General features: G+C 52.8%; 1 protein-coding gene across 1 annotated transcript in view; it reads right to left on the bottom strand.

Annotated features, from left to right (window-relative positions):
• Window positions 1-6,810: 6,810 nt before the first annotated feature.
• The window catches only part of LOC115126435 (FH2 domain-containing protein 1-like), a 64,785-nt gene continuing 46,018 nt past the window's right edge, over window positions 6,811-25,577 (bottom strand). The window contains 6 exon segments of the mRNA XM_065025165.1: window positions 6,811-9,012; window positions 9,015-9,193; window positions 9,195-10,216; window positions 10,288-11,229; window positions 18,608-18,772; window positions 19,443-19,560. Coding sequence (XP_064881237.1) covers window positions 8,870-9,012; window positions 9,015-9,193; window positions 9,195-10,216; window positions 10,288-11,229; window positions 18,608-18,772; window positions 19,443-19,560 — 2,569 coding nt within the window. The 3' untranslated portion in view covers window positions 6,811-8,869.

Consider the following 25,577-nt stretch of genomic DNA (forward strand, 5'->3'; position numbering starts at 1 on the left):
AGGTAGCCTACTGGTTAGAGCAGGTAGCCTAGTGGTTAGAGGCAGGTAGCCTAGTGGTTAGAGCAGGTAGCCTAGTGGTTAGAGCAGGTAGCCTAGTGGTTAGAGCAGGTAGCCTAGTGGTTAGAGGCAGGTAGCCTAGTGGTTAGAGCAGGTAGCCTAGTGGTTAGAGCAGGTAGCCTAGTGGTTAGAGCAGGTAGCCTAGTGGTTAGAGGCAGGTAGCCTAGTGGTTAGAGGCAGGTTGCCTAGTGGTTAGAGCAGGTAGCCTAGTGGTTAGAGGCAGGTAGCCTAGTGGTTAGAGGCAGGTAGCCTAGTGGTTAGAGCAGGTAGTCTAGTGGTTAGAGCCTAGTGGTTAGAGGCAGGTAGCCTAGTGGTTAGAGCAGGTAGCCTAGTGGTTAGAGGCAGGTAGCCTAGTGGTTAGAGCAGGTAGCCTAGTGGTTAGAGCAGGTAGCCTAGGTGTTAGAGCAGGTAGCCTAGTGGTTAGAGCAGGTAGCCTAGTGGTTAGAGGCAGGTAGCCTAGTGGTTAGAGCAGGTAGCCTAGTGGTTAGAGGTAGCAGGGTAGCCTAGTGGTTAGAGCAGGTAGCCTAGTGGTTAGAGCAGGTAGCCTAGTGGTTAGAGCAGGTAGCCTAGTGGTTAGAGCAGGTAGCCTAGTGGTTGGAGCAGGTAGCCTAGTGGTTAGAGCCTAGTGGTTAGAGCCTAGTGGTTAGAGCAGGTAGCCTTGTGGTTAGAGCAGGTAGCCTAGTGGTTAGAGCAGGTAGCCTAGTGGTTAGAGCAGGTAGCCTAGTGGTTAGAGCAGGTAGCCTAGTGGTTAGAGGCAGGTAGCCTAGTGGTTAGAGCAGGTAGCCTAGTGGTTAGAGACAGGTAGCCTAGTGGTTAGAGCAGGTAGTCTAGTGGTTAGAGGCAGGTAGCCTAGTGGTTAGAGCCTAGTGGTTAGAGCAGGTAGCCTAGTGGTTAGAGCCTAGTGGTAAGAGCAGGTAGCCTAGTGGTTAGAGCCTAGTGGTTAGAGCCTAGTGGTTAGAGCCTAGTGGTTAGAGCCTAGTGGTTGAGAGCCTAGTGGTTGGAGCCTAGTGGTTAGAGGCAGGTAGCCTAGTGGTTAGAGCCTCGTGGTTGGAGCCTAGTGGTTAGAGGCAGGTAGCCTAGTGGTTAGAGACAGGTAGCCTAGTGGTTAGAGGCAGGTAGCCTAGTGGTTAGAGACAGGTAGCCTAGTGGTTAGAGGCAGGTAGCCTAGTGGTTAGAGCCTAGTGGTTGGAGCCTAGTGGGTAGAGGCTAGTGGTTGGAGCCTAGTGGTTAAAGCCTAGTGGTTAGAGCAGGTAGCCTAGTGGATAGAGCCTAGTGGTTAGAGCAGGTAGCCTAGTGGTTGGAGCCTAGTGGTTAGAGCCTAGTGGTTGGAGCCTAGTGGTTGGAGCCTAGTGGTTAGAAGCAGGTAGCCTAGTGGTTAGAGCAGGTAGCCTAGTGGTTAGAGCAGGTAGCTTAGTGGTTAGAGCCTAGTGGTTAGAGCAGGTAGCCTAGTGGTTAGAGCCTAGTGGTTGGAGCCTAGTGGTTAGAGCCTAGTGGTTGGAGCCTAGTGGTTGGAGCCTAGTGGTTAGAGCCTAGTGGTTGGAGCCTTGGAGCCTAGTGGTTGGAGGTAGCCTAGTGGTTGGAGCCTAGTGGTTGGAGCCTAGTGCTTAGAGGCAGGTAGCCTAGTGGTTAGAGCCTAGTGGTTGGAGCCTAGTGGTTAGAGGCAGGTTGCCTAGTGGTTAGAGCAGGTAGCCTAGTGGTTAGAGGCAGGTAGCCTAGTGGTTAGAGGCAGGTAGCCTAGTGGGTAGAGCAGGTAGCCTAGTGGGTAGAGGCAGGTAGCCTAGTGGTTAGAGGCAGGTAGCCTAGTGGGTAGAGCAGGTAGCCTAGTGGGTAGAGGCAGGTAGCCTAGTGGTTAGAGGCAGGTAGCCTAGTGGTTAGAGGCAGGTAGCCTAGTGGGTAGAGCAGGTAGCCTAGTGGTTAGAGGCAGGTAGCCTAGTGGTTAGAGGTAGGTAGCCTAGTGGGTAGAGCAGGTAGCCTAGTGGTTAGAGCAGGTAGCCTAGTGGTTAGAGCAGGTAGCCTAGTGGGTAGAGGCAGCCTAGTGGTTAGAGCAGGTAGCCTAGTGGTTAGAGGCAGGTAGCCTAGTGGGTAGAGCAGGTAGCCTAGTGGGTAGAACAGGTGGGTAGAGCAGGTAGCCTAGTGGGTAGAGCAGGTAGCCTAGTGGTTAGAGCAGGTAGCCTAGTGGTTAGAGCAGGTAGCCTAGTGGTTAGAGCAGGTAGCCTAGTGGGTAGAGCCTAGTGGTTAGAGCCTAGTGGTTAGAGCAGGTAGCCTAGTGGTTAGAGCAGGTAGCCTAGTGGTTAGAGTAGGTATCCTGGTGGTTAGAGCCTAGTGGTTAGAGCAGGTAGCCTAGTGGTTAGAGCCTAGTGGGTAGAGCAGGTAGCCTAGTGGTTAGAGGCCTAGTGGTTAGCCCTAGTGGGTAGAGCAGGTAGCCTAGTGGTTAGAGTGGTGGTTAGAGGCAGGTAGCCTAGTGGTTAGAGGCCTAGGTAGCCTAGTGGTTAGAGGCAGGTAGCCTAGTGGTTAGAGCAGGTAGCCTAGTGGTTAGAGCAGGTAGCCTAGTGGTTAGAGGCAGGTAGCCTAGTGGTTAGAGGCAGGTAGCCTAGTGGTTAGAGCAGGTAGCCTAGGGTTAGAGGCAGGTAGCCTAGTGGTTAGAGCAGGTAGCCTAGTGGTTAGAGGCAGGTAGCCTAGTGGTTAGAGCAGGTAGCCTAGGTTAGAGCCTAGTGGTTAGAGCAGGTAGCCTAGTGGTTAGAGCAGGTAGCCTAGTGGTTAGAGCAGGTAGCCTAGTGGTTAGAGGCAGGTTAGCAGGTAGCCTAGTGGTTAGAGCAGGTAGCCTAGTGGTTAGAGCAGGTAGCCTAGTGGTTAGAGGCAGGTAGCCTAGTGGTTAGAGCAGGTAGCCTAGTGGTTAGAGCAGGTAGCCTAGTGGTTAGAGCAGGTAGCCTAGTGGTTAGAGGCAGGTAGCCTAGGGTTAGAGCAGGTAGCCTAGTGGTTAGAGCAGGTAGCCTAGTGGTTAGAGCAGGTAGCCTAGTGGTTAGAGCAGGTAGCCTAGTGGTTAGAGGCAGGTAGCCTAGTGGTTAGAGCAGGTAGCCTAGTGGTTAGAGCAGGTAGCCTAGTGGTTGGAGCAGGTAGCCTAGTGGTTAGAGCCTAGTGGTTAGAGCCTAGTGGTTAGAGTAGGTATCCTGGTGGTTAGAGCCTAGTGGTTAGAGCAGGTAGCCTAGTGGTTAGAGCCTAGTGGGTAGAGCAGGTAGCCTAGTGGTTAGAGGCAGGTAGCCTAGTGGGTAGAGCAGGTAGCCTAGTGGGTAGAGGCAGGTAGCCTAGTGGTTAGAGGCAGGTAGCCTAGTGGTTAGAGGCAGGTAGCCTAGTGGGTAGAGCAGGTAGCCTAGTGGTTAGAGGCAGGTAGCCTAGTGGTTAGAGGTAGGTAGCCTACTGGTTAGAGCAGGTAGCCTAGTGGTTAGAGGCAGGTAGCCTAGTGGTTAGAGCAGGTAGCCTAGTGGTTAGAGCAGGTAGCCTAGTGGTTAGAGGCAGGTAGCCTAGTGGTTAGAGCAGGTAGCCTAGTGGTTAGAGCAGGTAGCCTAGTGGTTAGAGCAGGTAGCCTAGTGGTTAGAGCAGGTAGCCTAGTGGTTAGAGGCAGGTAGCCTAGTGGTTAGAGGCAGGTTGCCTAGTGGTTAGAGCAGGTAGCCTAGTGGTTAGAGCAGGTAGCCTAGTGGTTAGAGGCAGGTAGCCTAGTGGTTAGAGCAGGTATTCTAGTGGTTAGAGCCTAGTGGTTAGAGGCAGGTAGCCTAGTGGTTAGAGCAGGTAGCCTAGTGGTTAGAGGCAGGTAGCCTAGTGGTTAGAGCAGGTAGCCTAGTGGTTAGAGCAGGTAGCCTAGGTGTTAGAGCAGGTAGCCTAGTGGTTAGAGCAGGTAGCCTAGTGGTTAGAGGCAGGTAGCCTAGTGGTTAGAGCAGGTAGCCTAGTGGTTAGAGGCAGGTAGCCTAGTGGTTAGAGCAGGTAGCCTAGTGGTTAGAGCAGGTAGCCTAGTGGTTAGAGCAGGTAGCCTAGTGGTTAGAGCAGGTAGCCTAGTGGTTGGAGCAGGTAGCCTAGTGGTTAGAGCCTAGTGGTTAGAGCCTAGTGGTTAGAGCAGGTAGCCTTGTGCTTAGAGCAGGTAGCCTAGTGGTTAGAGCAGGTAGCCTAGTGGTTAGAGCAGGTAGCCTAGTGGTTAGAGGCAGGTTGCCTAGTGGTTAGAGCAGGTAGCCTAGTGGTTAGAATAGGTAGCCTAGTGGTTAGAGACAAGTAGCCTAGTGGTTAGAGCAGGTAGTCTAGTGGTTAGAGGCAGGTAGCCTAGTGGTTAGAGCCTAGTGGTTAGAGCAGGGTTAGCCTAGTGGTTAGAGCCTCCTAGTGGTTGGAAGTGGTTAGCAGGTAGCCTAGTGGTTGGTTAGAGCCTAGTGGTTGGAGGCAGCCTAGTGGTTAGAGCCTAGTGGTTAGAGCCTAGTGGTTGGAGGCAGGTAGCCTAGTGGTTAGAGCCTAGTGGTTGGAGCCTAGTGGTTAGAGGCAGGTAGCCTAGTGGTTAGAGCCTCGTGGTTGGAGCCTAGTGGTTAGAGCAGGTAGCCTAGTGGTTAGAGCCTAGTGGTAAGAGCAGGTAGCCTAGTGGTTAGAGCCTAGTGGTTAGAGCCTAGTGGTTAGAGCCTAGTGGTTGGAGGCAGGTAGCCTAGTGGTTAGAGCCTAGTGGTTAGAGCAGGTAGCCTAGTGGATAGAGCCTAGTGGTTAGAGCAGGTAGCCTAGTGGTTAGAGCCTAGTGGTTGGAGCCTAGTGGTTAGAGCCTAGTGGTTGGAGCCTAGTGGTTGGAGCCTAGTGCTTAGAGGCAGGTAGCCTAGTGGTTAGAGCCTAGTGGTTGGAGCCTAGTGGTTAGAAGCAGGTAGCCTAGTGGTTAGAGCAGGTAGCCTAGTGGTTAGAGCAGGTAGCTTAGTGGTTAGAGCCTAGTGGTTAGAGCAGGTAGCCTAGTGGTTAGAGCCTAGTGGTTGGAGCCTAGTGGTTAGAGCCTAGTGGTTGGAGCCTAGTGGTTGGAGCCTAGTGGTTGGAGCCTAGTGGTTAGAGCCTAGTGGTTGGAGCCTAGTGGTTGGAGCCTAGTGCTTAGAGGCAGGTAGCCTAGTGGTTAGAGCCTAGTGGTTGGAGCCTAGTGGTTAGAGGCAGGTTGCCTAGTGGTTAGAGCAGGTAGCCTAGTGGTTAGAGGCAGGTAGCCTAGTGGGTAGAGCAGGTAGCCTAGTGGGTAGAGGCAGGTAGCCTAGTGGTTAGAGGCAGGTAGCCTAGTGGGTAGAGCAGGTAGCCTAGTGGGTAGAGGCAGGTAGCCTAGTGGTTAGAGGCAGGTAGCCTAGTGGTTAGAGGCAGGTAGCCTAGTGGGTAGAGCAGGTAGCCTAGTGGTTAGAGGCAGGTAGCCTAGTGGTTAGAGCAGGTAGCCTAGTGGTTAGAGCAGGTAGCCTAGTGGTTAGAGCAGGTAGCCTAGTGGTTAGAGCAGGTAGCCTAGTGGTTAGAGCAGGTAGCCTAGTGGTTAGAGCAGGTAGCCTAGTGGTTAGAGCAGGTAGCCTAGTGGGTAGCAGGTAGCCCTAGTGGTTAGAGCAGGTAGCAGGTAGCCTAGTGGGTAGAACCTAGTGGTTAGGTGGTGGTTAGAGCAGGTAGCCTGAGTGGGTAGAGCAGGTAGCCTAGTGGTTAGAGCAGGTAGCCTAGTGGTTAGAGCAGGTAGCCTAGTGGGTAGAGCAGGTAGCCTAGTGGTTAGAGCCTAGTGGTGGTAGAGCAGGTAGCCTAGTGGTTAGAGCAGGTAGCCTAGTGGTTAGAGCAGGTAGCCTAGCCTGGTGGTTGTAGAGTAGGTAGCCTGGTGGTTAGAGCAGGTAGCCTAGTGGTTAGAGCAGGTAGCCTAGTGGTTAGGTAGCCTAGTGGGTAGAGCAGGTAGCCTAGTGGTTAGAGCAGGTAGCCTAGTGGTTAGAGCAGGTAGCAGGGGTAGCAGGTAGCCTAGTGGTTAGAGCAGGTAGCCTAGTGGGTAGAGCAGGTAGCCTAGTGGTTAGAGGCAGGTAGCCTAGGTTAGAGCAGGTAGCCTGGTGGGTAGAGCAGGTAGCCTAGTGGGTAGAACAGGTGGGTAGAGCAGGTAGCCTAGTGGGTAGAGCAGGTAGCCTAGTGGTTAGAGCAGGTAGCCTAGTGGTTAGAGCAGGTAGCCTAGTGGGTAGAGCCTAGTGGTTAGAGCCTAGTGGTTAGAGCAGGTAGCCTAGTGGTTAGAGCAGGTAGTCTAGTGGTTAGAGCAGGTAGCCTAGTGGTTAGAGTAGGTATCCTGGTGGTTAGAGCCTAGTGGTTAGAGCAGGTAGCCTAGTGGTTAGAGCAGGTAGCCTAGTGGTTAGAGCAGGTAGCCTAGTGGGTAGAGCAGGTAGCCTAGTGGTTAGAGCAGGTAGCCTAGTGGGTAGAGCAGGTAGCCTAGTGGTTAGAGCAGGTAGCCTAGTGGTTAGAGCAGGTAGCCTAGTGGTTAGAGCAGGTAGCCTAGTGGTTAGAGCAGGTAGCCTAGTGGTTAGAGCAGGTAGCCTAGTGGGTAGAGACAGTAACCAAAAGGTTGCTGGATCAAATCCCTGAGCTCACAAAGTAAAAATCTGTTGTTCTGCCCCTGAACAAGGCAGGTAACCCACTGTTCCCCAGTAGGCTGTAATTGACTTGCCAAGGTTAAATATATATATTTTTCATGTGTCCCTATCTAGGGCTCTACCCTTAACCAGGGGGCCATTTCACACACAGACAACATCTCTAAACAAGTGGTTGAAATGTACACGTTTATTCATTGTATCATTAATCAAATATACAATAACAATACATAGTCAGGTCCCAGATCAGTTTGTGCTTCAGCCAACCTGTCCGGGGCCTGTATTCATAAAGCCTCTGCTGATCTAGGATCAGTTTAGGCTTCAGCCAACCTGTCCGGGGGCCTGTAGTCATAAAGCCTCTCCTAGTAGGAGAGCTGATCTAGAATCAGTTTGTGCTTCAGCCAACCTGTCCGGGGCCTGTATTTATAAAGCCTCTGCTGATCTAGAATCAGTTTGTGCTTCAGCCAACCTGTCCAGGGGCCTGTATTTATAAAGCCTCTGCTGATCTAGAATCAGTTTGTGCTTCAGCCAACCTGTCCAGGGCCTGTAGTCATAAAGCCTCTCCTAGTAGGAGAGCTGATCTAGAATCAGTTTGTGCTTCAGCCAACCTGTCCGGGGCCTGTATTTATAAAGCCTCTGCTGATCTAGGATCAGATTAGCCTTTTAGATCACGGTGGCCACAGGGCAAAATATCCGAATCGGTCTGCCTGTTTTAATGCAGCCAATGAATTAGATGATTATATTCAAAAAGGGGAAACTGATTCTAGATCAGCAGAGGCTTTATAAATACAGGCCCCTGGACAGGTTGGCTGAAGCACAAACTGATTCTAGATCAGCAGAGGCTTTATAAATACAGGCCCCTGGACAGGTTGGCTGAAGCACAAACTGATTCTAGATCAGCAGAGGCTTTATAAATACAGGCCCCTGGACAGGTTGGCTGAAGCACAAACTGATTCTAGATCAGCAGAGGCTTTATGACTACAGGCCCCTGGACAGGTTGGCTGAAGCACAAACTGATTCTAGATCAGCAGAGGCTTTATGACTACAGGCCCCTGGACAGGTTGGCTGAAGCACAAACTGATCCTAGATCAGCAGAGGCTTTATGACTACAGGCCCCTGGACAGGTTGGCTGAAGCACAAACTGATTCTAGATCAGCAGAGGCTTTATAAATACAGGCCCCTGGACAGGTTGGCTGAAGCACAAACTGATTCTAGATCAGCAGAGGCTTTATGACTACAGGCCCCTGGACAGGTTGGCTGAAGCACAAACTGATTCTAGATCAGCAGAGGCTTTATAAATACAGGCCCCTGGACAGGTTGGCTGAAGCACAAACTGATTCTAGATCAGGAGAGGCTTTATGACTACAGGCCCCTGGACAGGTTGGCTGAAGCACAAACTGATTCTAGATCAGCAGAGGCTTTATGACTACAGGCCCCTGGACAGGTTGGCTGAAGCACAAACTGATCCTAGATCAGCTCTCATACTAGGAGAGTTGGCTAATACAAAACAAATTCAGGAACAGGCTTTACAGAAACACAGCTAGAATCAAACTTACTCACGGATCTGTACCAAATGGTGCCCTATTCTCTACATAGTGCCCTAGAGCCCTATGGGCCCTGGTTAAAATAGTGCACTATAAAGTGAATAGAGGGTTATTTGGGATGTAGAAAAGGTTTCTTTCATACAATGACAACATTATGTAGAGAGAGATAAATCACGATCACAAAACAAATACAAATCTAGACTTTAATTACATCTTTTAAAAAGTCCTTTCATTCTATTTCTATTTTTTTTTTTGTGGAAAGTCTCGACCCTGTAGATCTGGAACACATAAGATAGGTGTTAGCATAAGTAATGTGGCATGTGGTTTGTATTGGAACAAGAGATACATATTGGAACTAGGCCGGGGTAAAGGAAGTATGTTGTCGGTATTGGAACTAGGCCGGGGTAAAGGAAGTATGTTGTCGGTATTGGAACTAGGCAGGGGTAAAGGAAGTATGTTGTCGGTATTGGAACTAGACCGGGGAAAAGGAAGTATGTTGTCGGTATTGGAACTAGGCCGGGAAAAGGAAGTATGTTGTCGGTATTGGAACTAGGCCGGGGAAAAGGAAGCAAGGAAATATGTTGTGAGTATTGGAACTAGGCCGGGGAAAAGGAAGCAAGGAAATATGTTGTGAGTATTGGAACTAGGCCGGGGTAAAGGAAGTATGTTGTTGGTATTGGAACTAGGCCTCTATCTCCAGGTGGGTTTCAGTGCTTTACTGGAGTCTCTGAGGTGGGTGGACTTGTCAGGGAAACTGCTGCTGTTTTTCCCAGCATGCCCTTTAGGCTGCGCCAGCGAGTCAGGGAGGGTCTGTGGGGGCAGGGGTTGGGGATCGGGGCACGCAGGGGTCCCTTGATACTTTGTGTTCTCCTGATGGGGTTGTCTGTGCCTGGGGGGCCCGCGGGGGCCACCCTGTGGTGTCTCAACGACCCCGCCCGGCTGAGGGGTGAGGGTCCGGGAGAGGGACAGGGGAGGAACGGGGGAGTTTTTAGAGGGGCGAGGGTACTCCCGGGGGAGAGTGGTCCGTCTGAAAGAGGAAGCGGCTGTGTTTCGGGCAAATCCAGGGAGGGGGTGGGGTTGGAGACACCTCCACGGTGGGAGGGGGTCGGGGGCACTGAGGCTGTTACCTCCTCCACCCCCCGCTGTTGGAACAGCCCCACCGGCGGCGGCGAGGGCTCGGAGGGTGGAACGGCACATCTTTTCCTCTGGAGGCGGTCTGGGGGCGACGGGGCGGAGAGGCTTTCGGAAGGACGGCTTCCTCTGGAGGGCGGAAGGTTGGGGTTGGTCTCGCGCACTGCCGTGGACACCCGTGGTGGTCACAGACTTGGCCTTGGGGTCGTCGACCTGGAGGCTACTGCGACGGGGTGTGGCGGAGCTCCTCTCTGCCCGTCTAAGAGAGCGGTTGGCTGGGTTAGAGGAGGAGGTGGTGGTGGTGGTGGTCCGTGGACCAGAGCTCTGGTGGCCAGGGGGTTTCTCCACCTGTTTACCCGGGATCGAGCCACGTCGACTGGCCTTGAAGATAGGGACCACACGCCTCATGCCCTGGTTCTCTGAGGAGTTGAGGGTGCGGATGACAGTTTTTCGCCCACTGGTGGTGGTGGTGGCAGAGGGGGGTCTGGAAGGCTTAGAGACCTGACTGGTCGTGGGATTCATACCCTGGGCTGACCTATCAGAGGCACCAGCGGTGACTGACGCAGGCAGCCCATTGGTGGAGGTAGGCACTGCTGGAACCGATGACTCATCGGAGGAAACAGGCACTGACTGGTCAGTGGTGGAAACAGGCACTGAGTACTCATTGGTGGGTTGAGATTCTGAAGGCATGCTATTGGCTGGGGACTCCCCCATAGAAGAAGTGGACACCTGGTGTGATGGACTCTCAGCCTCGTCGGCGTGTGTGGGGTTTTCACCGCTCTGTGCGTGTGAGGAGAGGTCTGTAATAGCTGTGGACGGTGATGGATCAGTACGAGAATCTGTAGTCAACGTCTCTGTCCAAGACACACCCCTCTCCTCCTCCTGTTCTCCCCTCTCCTCCTCCTCCTGTTCTCCCCTCTCCTCCTCCTCCTGTTCTCCCCTCTCCTCCTCCTCCTGTTCTCCCTCTCCTCCTCTGCATCACCCACAGCAGGCTCCTCATTCACTATCCCTGCAGCCACCATCCTCCCCTTCTCATCCACCTCTTCCTCCCTCTGTTCCCACCCCTCAGAACTCCCTTGGGAATTCTCCTGTGTATCCGTGAGGTTAGAGTCTCTGGGAATCTCCTTCTCCAGGTCTGTGTCGGTGACGACATCTCCCTGGTCGTGACCGTGAGGGGTCAAGACGAGGTCGAACGCTCGGAGCTTAGGAACCAGAGTGTGTCGTTGAAGGTTGACGGTCAGACCACTGGGTTGGTTGTTGTTGTTGTCAGGGTCAGGGGTCGGGTTCAGGTCTGTGCTAGGTTCGTGGTCAATGGTTGTTGTCTGAGGGCTGTGATTTGTGTTGATGCCAGGTTGAGGTTGATGCCTCGGTCCTAAGGAGGTGGGTATAGAGGAGGGGGGACCAGGCCAGTCCACCTGAGGGTGCTGGTTCTGGGGTTGAGTGTGACCCGCAGGTCCCTGGGTCTGAAGTCTGGTCAGAGGGGAGACGTTGGGAATCCTCAGCCCAGTTTCAGGTGACCTCATGGGGGAGGAATCCCGCTGCTCGGCCCCCCTCCATAGTCGCCTCCCGGGATTCGGTGACCCCCCTACGACCTGAAGGTCAGAGGTGATGCCCAGAGTTAGCAGGCTAGTCAGTTGACGGTCAGCCGCGGCGGACGCAGAGCCGCGAGAACGGCGGACGCTTCCGGAACGCCCCAGTGCAATCTGGGGGCTGTGCGGCGAGCATGGGCGGGACTTGAGAAGCTCGATAAGCCCCTCCTCCTGGGATAGGGCCACCTCTATGTCCGTCTCGCTGCTGCTGCTGCTGCGCATTCCGAAGACCCCGCCCACCTCCTCTCCGCTCGCCCACGAGTGCCGTTTCTCCCCGAGCTCCTGTATCCGACGATGAGACGCCTCCTTCAGCTCACGCTCCAGGTTGTCCTAGAGGAGGGAGGGAGAGACGTTTGAAATGTCTTTATTCTTTTGCAACTTCTGTGAGTGTAATGTTTACTCTTCATTTTATATTGGTTTATTTCACTTTTGTTTATTCTCTAGTTCACTTGTTTTGGTAATGTTAACGACATATGTTTCCCCATGGCAATAAAGCTCCTTAAATTGAAATGTAATTGAAATTGAGAAAGAGAGAGCAAGAAAATGGAGAGAGGGGGAGTGGTATAGAGAGAGGGGGAGCGGTAGAGAGAGAGAGGGGGGAGCGGTAGAGAGAGAGAGAGGGGGAGCGGTAGAGAGAGAGAGGGGGGGAGCGGTAGAGAGAGAGAGAGGGGGAGCGGTAGAGAGAGAGAGAGAGAGGGGGAGCGGTAGAGAGAGAGAGAGAGAGAGAGGGGAGCGGTAGAGAGAGAGAGGGGGAGAGGTAGAGAGAGAGGGGGAGCGGTAGAGAGAGAGGGGGAGCGGTAGAGAGAGGGGGGGAGCGGTAGAGAGAGAGGGGGAGCGGTAGAGAGAGAGAGAGGGGGAGCGGTAGAGAGAGAGGGGGGGGAGCGGTAGAGAGAGAGAGAGGGGGGAGCGGTAGAGAGAGAGAGAGAGGGGGGGGGAGAGAGAGAGAGAGAGAGGGGGAGCGGTAGAGAGAGAGAGAGGGGGAGCGAGAGAGAGAGGAGGGGGAGCGGTAGAGAGAGAGAGGGGGAGCGGTAGAGAGAGAGAGGGGGAGCGTAGAGAGAGAGGGGGGAGCGGTAGAGAGAGAGGGGAGGGGGGAGCGGTAGAGAGAGAGGGGAGCGGTAGAGAGAGAGGGGGGAGAGAGCGGTAGAGAGAGAGAGCGGTAGAGAGAGAGAGGGGGAGCGGAGAGAGAGAGAGAGGGGGAGAGAGAGAGAGCGGTAGAGAGAGAGAGAGCGGTAGAGAGAGAGGGGGAGCGGTAGAGAGAGAGAGGGGGGAAGCGGTAGAGAGAGAGGGGGAGCGGTAGAGAGAGAGGGGGAGCGGTAGAGAGAGAGAGAGGGGGAGCGGTAGAGAGAGAGGGGGAGCGGTAGAGAGAGAGAGAGAGAGAGAGAGAGAGAGGAGAGAGAGAGAGAGAGGAGCGGTAGAGAGAGAGAGAGAGAGGGGGAGCGGTAGAGAGAGAGAGAGAGAGAGGGAGCGGTAGAGAGAGAGAGGGGGGAGAGAGAGAGAGGGGAGCGAGTAGAGAGAGAGAGGGGAGGGGGAGAGAGAGAGAGAGAGAGAGAGAGGGGGAGCGGTAGAGAGAGAGAGAGAGAGGGGGAGCGGTAGAGAGAGAGAGAGAGAGAGAGAGAGAGAGGGGGAGCGGTAGAGAGAGAGAGAGAGAGAGAAGCGGTAGAGAGAGAGAGAGAGAGAGAGGGGGTAGAGAGAGAGAGAGAGAGAGAGAGGGGGGGGAGCGGTAGAGAGAGAGAGAGAGAGAGAGAGAGAGAGAGAGGGGGGAGCGGTAGAGAGAGAGAGAGAGAGACACAGAGGGGAGCGGTCGAGAGAGAGAGGGGGAGCGGTGGAGAGAGAGAGAGAGGGAGCGGAGAGAGAGAGAGAGGGGGAGCGGAGAGAGAGAGAGAGAGAGGGGGAGCGGTGGAGAGAGAGGGAGCGGTGGAGAGAGAGGGGGAGCGGTGGAGAGAGAGGGGAGCGGTGGAGAGAGAGGGGAGCGGGGGAGAGAGAGGGAGCGGTGGAGTGAGAGGGGGAGCGGGGGAGAGAGAGAGAGAGGGGAGCGGTGGAGAGAGAGGAGCGGTGGAGAGGAGAGAGAGAGGGGAGCGGTGGAGAGAGAGGGGGGAGCGGTGGAGAGAGAGGGGGAGCGGTGGAGAGAGAGAGAGAGGGGAGCGGTGGAGAGAGAGGGAGCGGTGGAGAGAGAGAGAGAGAGAGGGGAGCGGTGGAGAGAGAGAGAGGGGAGCGGTGGAGAGAGAGGAGAGAGAGAGAGGGAGAGCGGTGGAGAGAGAGAGAGGGGAGCGGTGGAGAGAGAGGGGGAGCGGTAGAGAGAGAGGGGGAGCGGTGGAGAGAGAGAGAGGGGAGCGGTGGAGAGAGAGAGGGGGAGCGGTGGAGAGAGGGGGAGCGGTGGAGAGAGAGAGAGAGGGAGCGGTGGAGAGAGAGAGGAGCGGTGGAGAGAGAGGGGGGAGAGAGAGGGGAGCGGTGGAGAGAGAGAGGGGGAGCGGTGGAGAGAGAGAGAGGAGGAGCGGTGGAGAGAGAGAGAGGGGGGAGCGGTGGAGAGAGAGAGAGGGGGAGCGGTGAGAGAGAGAGAGGGGGAGCGGTGGAGAGAGAGAGGGAGCGGTGGAGAGAGAGGGAGAGAGAGAGGGGAGCGGTAGAGAGAGAGAGAGGGGGAGCGGTAGAGAGAGAGAGAGGGGGAGCGGTAGAGAGAGAGAGAGGGGGAGCGGTAGAGAGAGAGAGGGGGAGCAGTAGGAGAGAGGGGGAGAGAGGGGAGCGGTGGAGAGAGAGAGAGAGGGAGCGGTAGAGAGAGAGAGAGGGGGAGCGGGGAGCGGTGGAGAGAGAGAGAGAGGGGGAGCGGTGGAGAGAGAGAGGGGGGAGCGGTAGAGAGAGAGAGCGGTAGGAGAGGGGAGAGAGAGGGGGGAGCGGTAGAGAGAGAGAGAGGGGGGGAGCGGTAGAGAGAGAGAGAGGGGAGCGGTAGAGAGAGAGAGGGGAGCGGTAGAGAGAGAGGGGGAGCGGTGGAGAGAGAGGGAGCGGTGGAGAGAGAGAGAGAGAGAGGAGCGGTAGAGAGAGAGAGAGGGGGAGCGGTAGAGAGAGAGAGAGGGGGAGCGGAGAGAGAGGGGGGAGTGGTGGAGAGAGAGGGGGAGCGGTGGAGAGAGAGAGAGAGGGAGAGAGGGAGAGAGAGAGGGGGAGCGGTAGAGAGAGAGAGAGGGGGAGCGGTAGAGAGAGAAAGAGAGGGGGAGCGGTAGAGAGAGAGGGGGAGCGGTGGAGAGAGAGGGAGCGGTGGAGAGAGAGAGAGAGGGGGGGAGCGGTGGAGAGAGAGGGAGCGGTGGAGAGAGAGGGGGAGGGGAGCGGTGGAGAGAGAGAGAGGGAGCGGTAGAGAGAGAGAGAGAGGGGAGCGGTGGAGAGAGAGAGGGGGAGCGGTAGAGAGAGAGAGGGGGAGCGGTGGGAGAGAGAGAGGGGGGAGCGGTGGAGAGAGAGAGAGAGGGAGCGGTGGAGAGAGAGGAGCGGTGAGAGAGAGAGGGAGCGGTGGAGAGAGAGAGGGGGAGCGGTGGAGAGAGAGAGGGAGCGGTGGAGAGAGAGAGGAGCGGAGAGAGAGAGGGAGCGGTGGAGAGAGAGAGGGAGCGGTGGAGAGAGAGAGGGCGATGGAGAGAGAGGGGGAGCGGTGGAGAGAGAGAGAGAGGGGAGCGGTGGAGAGAGAGGGAGCGGTGGAGAGAGAGAGAGAGAGGGGAGCGGAGAGAGAGAGAGGGGAGCGGTGGAGAGAGAGAGAGGGGAGCGGTGGAGAGAGAGGGGGAGCGAGAGAGAGAGAGGGGGAGCGGTGGAGAGAGAGAGAGGGGAGCGGTGGAGAGAGAGGGAGCGGTGGAGAGAGGGGGAGCGAGTGTAGAGAGAGAGAGGGGAGCGGTGGAGAGAGAGGAGCGGTGGAGAGAGAGGGGGAGAGGGGAGCGGTGGAGAGAGAGAGGGAGCGGTGTAGAGAGAGAGAGAGAGGGGGAGCGGTGGAGAGAGAGAGGGGGAGCGGTGGAGAGAGAGGGGGGAGCGGTGGAGAGAGAGAGGGGGAGCGGTGGAGAGAGGGAGCGGTGGAGAGAGAGAGGGGAGCGGTGGAGAGAGAGAGAGGGGGAGCGGTAGAGAGAGAGAGAGGGGGAGCGGTAGAGAGAGAGAGGGGGAGCGGTGGAGAGAGAGGGGGAGCGGTAGAGAGAGAGAGAGGGGGAGCGGTAGAGAGAGAGAGAGGGGGAGCGGTAGAGAGAGAGAGAGGGGGAGCGGTAGAGAGAGAGAGGGGAGCGGTAGAGAGAGAGGGGGAGCGGTGGAGAGAGAGGGAGCGGTGGAGAGAGAGAGAGAGAGGGAGCGGTAGAGAGAGAGAGAGGGGGAGCGGTAGAGAGAGAGAGAGGGGGGAGCGGTGGAGAGAGGGGGAGCGGTGGAGAGAGAGGGGGAGCGGTAGAGAGAGGGGAGTGGTAGAGAGAGAGAGGGGGGAGCGGTAGAGAGAGAGAGAGGGGGAGCGGTAGAGAGAGAGAGGGGAGCGGTAGAGAGAGAGGGGGAGCGGTGGAGAGAGAGGGAGCGGTGGAGAGAGAGGGGGAGCGGTGGAGAGAGAGGGAGCGGTGGTGAGAGAGGGAGCGGTGGAGAGAGAGGGGGCGGTGGAGAGAGAGGGGGAGCGGTAGAGAGAGAGGGAGCGGTGGAGAGAGAGGGGAGCGGTGGAGAGAGAGGGAGGATGGAGAGAGAGGGGGAGCGGTGGAGAGAGAGAGAGCGGTGGAGAGAGAGGGGGAGCGGTAGAGAGAGAGAGAGAGAGGAGCGGTAGAGAGAGAGAGAGAGAGGGAGCGGTAGAGAGAGAGAGAGGGGAGCGGTAGAGAGAGAGAGAGGGGGAGCGTTAGAGAGAGAGGGGGAGCGGTAGAGAGAGAGAGGGGGGGGAGCGGTAGAGAGAGAGAGAGAGGGAGCGGTAGAGAGAGAGAGAGGGGGAGCGTTAGAGAGAGAGGGAGCGGTGTAGAGAGAGGGAGCGGTGGAGAGAGAGAGGGAGCGGTGGAGAGAGAGAGAGCGGTGGAGAGAGAGAGGGGAGCGGTAGAGAGAGAGGGGGAGCGTGTAGAGAGAGAGGGAGCGGTGTAGAGAGAGGAGCGGTGGAGAGAGAGGGAGCGGTGGAGAGAGAGAGGGAGCGGTGGAGAGAGAGGGAGCGGTGGAGAGAGAGAGGGAGCGGTGGAGAGAGAGGGAGCGGTGGAGAGAGAGAGGGAGCGGTGGAGAGAGAGGGGAGCGGTGGAGAGAGAGGGAGCGGTGGAGAGAGAGGGGAGCGGTGGAGAGAGAGGAGCGGTGGAGAGAGAGGGGAGCGGTGGAGAGAGAGGGAGCGGTGGAGAGAGAGGGGGAGCGGTAGAGAGAGAGAGAGAGGGGGAGTGGTGGAGAGAGAGGGAGCGGTGGAGAGAGAGAGGGAGCGGTGGAGAGAGAGGGAGCGCTGTAGAGAGAGAGGGAGCGGTGGAGAGAGAGAGGAGCGGTGGAGAGAGAGAGGGAGCGGTGGAGAGAGAGGGAGCGGTGGAGAGAGAGGGGAGCGGTGGAGAGAGAGAGGGAGCGGTGTAGAGAGAGGGGCGGTGGAGAGAGAGAGGGAGCGGTGGAGAGAGAGGGAGCGGTGGAGAGAGAGGGAGCGGTGGAGAGAGAGGGAGCGGTGGAGAGAGAGGGAGCGGTGGAGAGAGAGGGAGGATGGAGAGAGAGGGGGAGCAGTGGAGAGAGAGAGAGCGGTGGAGAGAGAGGGGGAGCGGTAGAGAGAGAGAGAGAGAGGGAGCGGTAGAGAGAGAGAGAGAGAGGGGAGCGGTAGAGAGAGAGAGGGGAGCGGTAGAGAGAGAGAGAGGGGGAGCGTTAGAGAGAGAGGGGAGCGGTAGAGAGAGAGAGGGGGAGCGGTAGAGAGAGGGGAGCGGTGTAGAGAGAGGGAGCGGTGGAGAGAGAGAGGGAGCGGTGGAGAGAGAGGAGCGGTGGAGAGAGAGAGGGAGCGGTGGAGAGAGAGGGGGAGCGGTGTAGAGAGAGAGGGGGAGCGGTGTAGAGAGAGGGAGCGGTGGAGAGAGAGGGAGCGGTGGAGAGAGAGAGGGAGCGGTGGAGAGAGAGGGAGCGGTGGAGAGAGAGGGAGCGGTGGAGAGAGAGGGAGCGGTGGAGAGAGAGGGGAGCGGTGGAGAGAGAGGGAGCGGTGGAGAGAGAGGGGAGCGGTGGAGAGAGAGGAGCGGTGGAGAGAGAGGGGAGCGGTGGAGAGAGAGGGAGCGGTGGAGAGAGAGGGGGAGCGGTAGAGAGAGAGGGGGAGTGGTGGAGAGAGAGGGAGCGGTGGAGAGAGAGAGGGAGCGGTGGAGAGAGAGGGAGCGCTGTAGAGAGAGAGGGAGCGGTGGAGAGAGAGAGGGAGCGGTGGAGAGAGAGGGGAGCGGTGGAGAGAGAGGGAGCGGTGGAGAGAGAGGGGAGCGGTGGAGAGAGAGAGAGAGGAGCGTGGAGAGAGAGGGAGCGGTGGAGAGAGAGAGAGGGAGCGGTGGAGAGAGAGGGAGTGGAGAGAGAGAGGAGAGAGAGAGAGAGAGAGAGGGAGCGGAGAGAGAGAGGGAGCGGGAGAGAGAGGGAGCGGTGGAGAGAGAGGGGAGCGGTGGAGAGAGAGGGAGCGGTGGAGAGAGAGGGAGCGGTGGAGAGAGAGAGGGAGCGGTGGAGAGAGAGGGAGCGGTGGAGAGAGAGAGGAGCGGTGGAGAGAGAGGGGGAGCGGTGGAGAGAGAGGGAGCGGTGGAGAGAGAGGGAGCGGTGGAGAGAGAGGGGAGCGGTGGAGAGAGAGGGAGCGGTGGAGAGAGAGGGAGCGGTGGAGAGAGAGGGGAGCGGTGGAGAGAGAGAGGAGAGCGGTAGAGAGAGAGAGAGAGGGGGAGTGGTGGAGAGAGAGGGAGCGGTGGAGAGAGAGAGAGGGGGAGTGGTAGAGAGAGAGAGAGAGGGGGGAGCGGTAGAGAGAGAGAGGGGGGGAGTGGTGGAGAGAGAGAGGGAGCGGTGGAGAGAGAGGGGAGCGGTAGAGAGAGAGAGAGGGGGGAGCAGTAGAGAGAGAGAGAGGGGGGGAGCGGTGAAGAGAGAGAGAGAGAGAGAGAGAGAAACAGTGTAAAAAAGTAAATACAGGTGTAACAACACTTGTTGAACACCAGGGGGCAGTAGCAGTACAGCAGACAACCAGTAGCAGAGACTCAGTGTTAATATTATACTCCTCAAACACAAAGTCCAAAGGTTTCAACATTATTCAACTGGAACAGCTTGTTTGTAAAATCACAATGAGGAAACCTTGTTCTAGACTAACAGAACGATGTTCTAGTCAGTGTGATTTATTCTGGTGTTCTAGACTAACAGAACGATGTTCTAGACTAACAGAACGATGTTCTAGTCAGTGTGATTTATTCTGGTGTTCTAGACTAACAGAACAATGTTCTAGACTAACAGAACAATGTTCTAGACTAACAGAACGATGTTCTAGTCAGTGTGATTTATTCTGGTGTTCTAGACTAACAGAACGATGTTCTAGTCAGTGTGATTTATTCTGGTGTTCTAGACTAACAGAACAATGTTCTAGACTAACAGAACGATGTTCTAGTCAGTGTGATTTATTCTGGTGTTCTAGACTAACAGAACGATGTTCTAGTCAGTGTGATTTATTCTGGTGTTCTAGACTAACAGAACGATGTTCTAGTCAGTGTGATTTATTCTGGTGTTCTAGACTAACAGAACGATGTTCTAGTCAGTGTGATTCATTCTGGTGTTCTAGACTAACAGAACGATGTTCTAGTACCTTGACTGCTTTCTGGAATTTCAGGCAGAAGTCTTGGAACACTTTGAAACACTCGTCCAGCCTGAAGGACTCTCTGTCTTCGCAGAAGAAGTCGATCAGAATGTTCCCTTCGCTCCTCAACTCCTGTCTCTCCCTCTGCAACTCAGCCAGGGCTGCTGTCGATTTCTAGGAGAGGAGACACACTGTTACTACACACACGCTACATGTCGTGACCCACTCAGCCTACTATACTCGTACAGACACTCGGTCAAATATAATCCCCTGACATCTCTCGCTGTGTCACAGACCTCTCTCTCTCTCTCTCTGTCTCTCTCTCTCTCTCTGTCTCTCTCTCTCTCTCTGTCTCTCTCTCTGTGTCCCTGTCCTCTCTCTCTCTGTGTCCCTGTCCTCTCTCTCTCCCTCTCTCTCTCTCTCTCTGTGTCCCTGTCCTCTCTCTCTCTCTCTCTCTCTGTGTGTCCCTGTCCTCTCTCTCTGTGTCCCTGTCCTCTCTCTCTCTCTCTGTGTGTCCCTGTCTCTCTCTCTCTCTCTCTCTCTCTCTCTCTCTCTCTCTCTCTGTCCCTGTGTCCCTGTCCTCTCTCTCTCCCTCTCTCTCTCTCTCTGTGTCCCTGTCCTCTCTCTCTCCCTCTCTCTCTCTCTCTGTGTCCCTGTCCTCTCTCTCTCTCTCTCTCTCTGTGTCCCTGTCCTCTCTCTCTCCCTCTCTCTCCCTCTCTCTCTCTGTCTCTCTCCCTCTCTCTCTCTCTGTGTGTCCCTGTCCTCTCTCTCTCTCTCTCTCTCTGTGTCCCTGTCCTCTCTCTCTCCCTCTCTCTCCCTCTCTCTCTCTCTCTCTCTCTCTGACCTGTAGGAAGTGGTCCAGCTGCAGCATCAGCTCCGTCTCTTCCTGGATGCTCTCCTCCACTGAGCGTGTGCGAGACGACAGCGACTGGAACTCTGCATCCACGTTCTCCACTGATATCCTGGAGGGAAAGGGTGAAAGGTCACAGGGCAAAGAAGGTTCATGGTAGCAGTGAGTCACTACGTCATGATGATGATCACTGAAGTCAGATTAGTCTTACAGTATATATAGTGTAGTAGTATATATAGTGTAGTATTATTGACCAGAGCCCTTACAGTATATATAGTGTAGTAGTATTGACCAGAGCCCTTACAGTGTATATAGTGTAGTAGTATATATAGTGTAGTATTATTGACCAGAGCCCTTACAGTGTATATAGTGTAGTAGTATATATAGTGTAGTAGTATTGACCAGAGCCCTTACAGTATATATAGTGTAGTAGTATTGACCAGAGCCCTATGGTCTTATAGTATATATAGTGTAGTAGTATTGACCAGAGCCCTTACAGTATATATAGTGTAGTATTATTGACCAGAGCCCTTACAGTGTATATATAGTGTAGTAGTATATATAGTGTAGTAGTATTGACCAGAGCCCTTACAGTATATATAGTGTAGTATTATTGACCAGAGCCCTTACAGTGTATATATAGTGTAGTAGTATATATAGTGTAGTAGTATTGACCAGAGCCCTTACAGTATATATAGTGTAGTAGTATTGACCAGAGCCCTTACAGTATATATAGTGTAGTAGTATTGACCAGAGCCCTTATAGTATATATAGTGTAGTAGTATTGACCAGAGCCCTTACAGTATATATAGTGTAGTAGTATATATAGTGTAGTATTATTGACCAGAGCCCTTACAGTATATATAGTGTAGTAGTATTGACCAGAGCCCTTACAGTATATATAGTGTAGTAGTATATATAGTGTAGTAGTATATATAGTGTAGTAGTAGAGCCCTTACAGTATATATAGTGTAGTAGTATATATAGTGTAGTAGTATTGACCAGAGCCCTTACAGTATATATAGTGTAGTAGTATATATAGTGTAGTAGTATTGATAGAGTGTATATATAGTGTAGTAGTTGACCAGAGCCCTTACAGTATATATAGTGTAGTAGTATTAGTATATATAGTGTAGTAGTATTGACCAGAGCCCTTACAGTATATATACTGTAGTATTATTGACCAGAGCCCTTACAGTATATATAGTGTAGTAGTATATATAGTGTAGTAGTATTGACCAGAGCCCTATGGTCTTATAGTATATATAGTGTAGTATTATTGACCAGAGCCCTTACAGTATATATAGTGTAGTAGTTATTGAGCCCTTACAGTATATATAGCCCTTACAGTATATATAGTGTAGTATTATTGACCAGAGCCCTTACAGTATATATAGTGTAGTAGTATTGACCAGAACCCTTACAGTATATATAGTGTAGTAGTATATATAGTGTAGTAGTATTGACCAGAGCCCTATGGTCTTATAGTATATATAGTGTAGTATTATTGACCAGAGCCCTTACAGTATATATAGTGTAGTAGTATTGACCAGAGCCCTATGGTCTTATAGTATATATAGTGTAGTAGTATTGACCAGAGCCCTTACAGTATATATAGTGTAGTATTATTGACCAGAGCCCTTACAGTATATATATAGTGTAGTAGTATATATAGTGTAGTATTATTGACCAGAGCCCTTACAGTATATATAGTGTAGTAGTATTGACCAGAGCCCTTACAGTATATATAGTGTAGTAGTATATATAGTGTAGTAGTATTGACCAGAACCCTTACAGTATATATAGTGTAGTAGTATATATAGTGTAGTAGTATTGACCAGAGCCCTATGGTCTTATAGTATATATAGTGTAGTATTATTGACCAGAGCCCTTACAGTATATATAGTGTAGTAGTATTGACCAGAGCCCTTACAGTATATATAGTGTAGTAGTATTGACCAGAGCCCTATGGTCTTATAGTATATATAGTGTAGTAGTATTGACCAGAGCCCTTACAGTATATATAGTGTAGTAGTATATATAGTGTAGTATTATTGACAAGAGCCCTTACAGTATATATAGTGTAGTAGTATTGACCAGAGCCCTTATAGTATATATAGTGTAGTAGTATTGACCAGAGCCCTTACAGTATATATAGTGTAGTAGTATATATAGTGTAGTAGTATATATAGTGTAGTAGTATATATAGTGTAGTAGTAGAGCCCTTACAGTATATATAGTGTAGTAGTATATATAGTGTAGTAGTATTGACCAGAGCCCTTACAGTATATATAGTGTAGTAGTATTGACCAGAGCCCTTACAGTATATATAGTGTAGTAGTATTGACCAGAGCCCTATGGTCTTATAGTATATATAGTGTAGTAGTATATATAGTGTAGTAGTATTGACCAGAGCCCTTACAGTATATATAGTGTAGTATTATTGACCAGAGCCCTTACAGTATATATAGTGTAGTAGTATATATAGTGTAGTATTATTGACCAGAGCCCTTACAGTATATATAGTGTAGTAGTATATATAGTGTAGTATTATTGACCAGAGCCCTTACAGTATATATAGTGTAGTATTATTGACCAGAGCCCTTACAGTATATATAGTGTAGTAGTATATATAGTGTAGTATTATTGACCAGAGCCCTTACAGTATATATAGTGTAGTAGTATTGACCAGAGCCCTTACAGTATATATAGTGTAGTAGTATTGACCAGAGCCCTTACAGTATATATAGTGTAGTATTATTGACCAGAGCCCTTACAGTATATATAGTGTAGTAGTATATATAGTGTAGTAGTAGAGCCCTTACAGTATATATAGTGTAGTAGTATATATAGTGTAGTAGTATATATAGTGTGGTAGTATATATAGTGTAGTAGTATATATAGTGTAGTATTAGAGCCCTTACAGTATATATAGTGTAGTAGTATATATAGTGTAGTAGTAGAGCCCTTACAGTATATATAGTGTAGTAGTATATATAGTGTAGTAGTATATATAGTGTAGTAGTAGAGCCCTTACAGTATATATAGTGTAGTAGTATATATAGTGTATTGCACTTCCGGGTTGGAGCGAGCAGTCGCATACGCACTTCGGTCTGCAGGTAGTATAACTTTTCATTACATTTCATTACATTTCATTATAGTACAACGGTTTGATTTGTCTAATCTTAGCAATTTCTTCTTAGCTAGCTACATAGCCGTCTTTGTATCAAAGATAATTGCGTAATTATCATATTTCGTCGTCCTAACGTAGCCTACACTGCTATCTGCCCAGCAGCTAGCCAGCTAGCTAACGTCCACCGTCTACCGTATAGCAGCACTGTAGTAACTATTACCCTCAACTGAACGACTTGATTAGTGTAGTGTTAGCTAGCTACATAGTTGTCTTTGCTGTCTTCGTATCCAAGATAATTGTGTAGTTTAGAGTGTGTAGTTTTAGAGTGATTATCTTAATTTACCGAGGTTAGCTAGCCAGCCATTTGTCGTCCTTAACGTAGGAGACACTGCTAGCTAGCCAACAGCTAGCCAACGTCTACCGAATAGAACTTAACAACCCGGTCGCATTCCGCCTCGCTCCACAGGTAGTATCACATTTTCATTTCATTTCATTACAGTACAACGGTTTGATTTGTTTGATCGTAGCTAGCTACATAGCTAGCTACATAGCCGTCTCTGTATCAAAGATAATTGTGTAGTCTAGAGCGATTTTCTAGGTTACCTAGCCAGCTATTGTCGTTCTTTTAACGCAACGTAACGTAATCAACACTGCTAGCTAGCCAGCTAGCCCCCCGAATCAACAACGCAGCCACTGCCAGCTAGCCTACAAAGTCAACAACGCAGCCACTGCCAGCTAGCCTACTTCAGCAGTACTGTATCATTTTTAATCATTTTAGTCAATAAGATTCTTGCTACGTAAGCTTAACTTTCTGAACATTCGAGACGTGTAGTCCACTTGTCATTCCAATCTCCTTTGCATTAGCGTAGCCTCTTCTGTAGCCTGTCAACTATGTGTCTGTCTATCCCTGTTCTCTCCTCTCTGCACAGACCATACAAACGCTCCACACCGCGTGGCATGGCCACCTAATCTGGTGGTCCCAGCGCGCACGACCCACGTGGAGTTCCAGGTCTCCGGTAGCCTCTGGAACTGCCGATCTGCGGCCAACAAGGCAGAGTTCATCTCAGCCTATGCCTCCCTCCAGTCCCTCGACTTCTTGGCACTGACGGAAACATGGATCACCACAGATAACACTGCTACTCCTACTGCTCTCTTCGTCCGCCCACGTGTTCTCGCACACCCCGAGAGCTTCTGGTCAGCGGGGTGGTGGCACCGGGATCCTCATCTCTCCCAAGTGGTCATTCACTCTTTCTCCCCTTACCCATCTGTCTATCGCCTCCTTTGAATTCCATGCTGTCACAGTTACCAGCCCTTTCAAGCTTAACATCCTTATCATTTATCGCCCTCCAGGTTCCCTCGGAGAGTTCATCAATGAGCTTGATGCCTTGATAAGCTCCTTTCCTGAGGACGGCTCACCTCTCACAGTTCTGGGCGACTTTAACCTCCCCACGTCTACCTTTGACTCATTCCTCTCTGCCTCCTTCTTTCCACTCCTCTCCTCTTTTGACTTCTCCCTCTCACCTTCCCCCCTATTCACAAGGCAGGCAATACGCTCGACCTCATCTTTACTAGATGCTGTTCTTCCACTAACCTCATTGCAACTCCCCTCCAAGTCTCCGACCACTACCTTGTATCCTTTTCCCTCTCGCTCTCATCCAACACTTCCCACACTGCCCCTACTCGGATGGTATCGCGCCGTCCCAACCTTCGCTCTCTCTCTCCCGCTACTCTCTCCTCTTCCATCCTATCATCTCTTCCCTCTGCTCAAACCTTCTCCAACCTATCTCCTGATTCTGCCTCCTCAACCCTCCTCTCCTCCCTTTCTGCATCCTTTGACTCTCTATGTCCCCTATCCTCCAGGCCGGCTCGGTCCTCCCCTCCCGCTCCGTGGCTCGACGACTCATTGCGAGCTCACAGAACAGGGCTCCGGGCAGCCGAGCGGAAATGGAGGAAAACTCGCCTCCCTGCGGACCTGGCATCCTTTCACTACCTCCTCTCTACATTTTCCTCTTCTGTCGCTGCTGCTAAAGCCACTTTCTACCACTCTAAATTCCAAGCATCTGCCTCTAACCCTAGGAAGCTCTTTGCCACCTTCTCCTCCCTCCTGAATCCTCCCCCCTCCTCCCTCTCTGCAGATGACTTCGTCAACCATTTTGAAAAGAAGGTCGACGACATCCGATCCTCGTTTGCTAAGTCAAACGACACCGCTGGTTCTGCTCACACTGCCCTACCCTGTGCTCTGACCTCTTTCTCCCCTCTCTCTCCAGATGAAATCTCGCGTCTTGTGACGGCCGGCCGCCCAACAACCTGCCCGCTTGACCCTATCCCCTCCTCTCTTCTCCAGACCATTTCCGGAGACCTCCTCCCTTACCTCACCTCGCTCATCAACTCATCCCTGACCGCTGGCTACGTCCCTTCCGTCTTCAAGAGAGCGAGAGTTGCACCCCTTCTGAAAAAACCTACACTCGATCCCTCCGATGTCAACAACTACAGACCAGTATCCCTTCTTTCTTTTCTCTCCAAAACTCTTGAACGTGCCGTCCTTGGCCAGCTCTCCCGCTATCTCTCTCAGAATGACCTTCTTGATCCAAATCAGTCAGGTTTCAAGACTAGTCATTCAACTGAGACTGCTCTTCTCTGTATCACGGAGGCGCTCCGCACTGCTAAAGCTAACTCTCTCTCCTCTGCTCTCATCCTTCTAGACCTATCGGCTGCCTTCGATACTGTGAACCATCAGATCCTCCTCTCCACCCTCTCCGAGTTGGGCATCTCCGGCGCGGCCCACGCTTGGATTGCGTCCTACCTGACAGGTCGCTCCTACCAGGTGGCGTGGCGAGAATCCGTCTCCTCACCACGTGCTCTCACCACTGGTGTCCCCCAGGGCTCTGTTCTAGGCCCTCCTATACCCTCCTATTCTCGCTATACACCAAGTCACTTGGCTCTGTCATAACCTCACATGGTCTCTCCTATCATTGCTATGCAGACGACACACAATT

The sequence above is a fragment of the Oncorhynchus nerka genome, linkage group LG12 (assembly GCF_034236695.1).
Source record: "Oncorhynchus nerka isolate Pitt River linkage group LG12, Oner_Uvic_2.0, whole genome shotgun sequence".
In the NCBI taxonomy this organism is placed as follows: Eukaryota; Metazoa; Chordata; class Actinopteri; order Salmoniformes; family Salmonidae; genus Oncorhynchus; species Oncorhynchus nerka.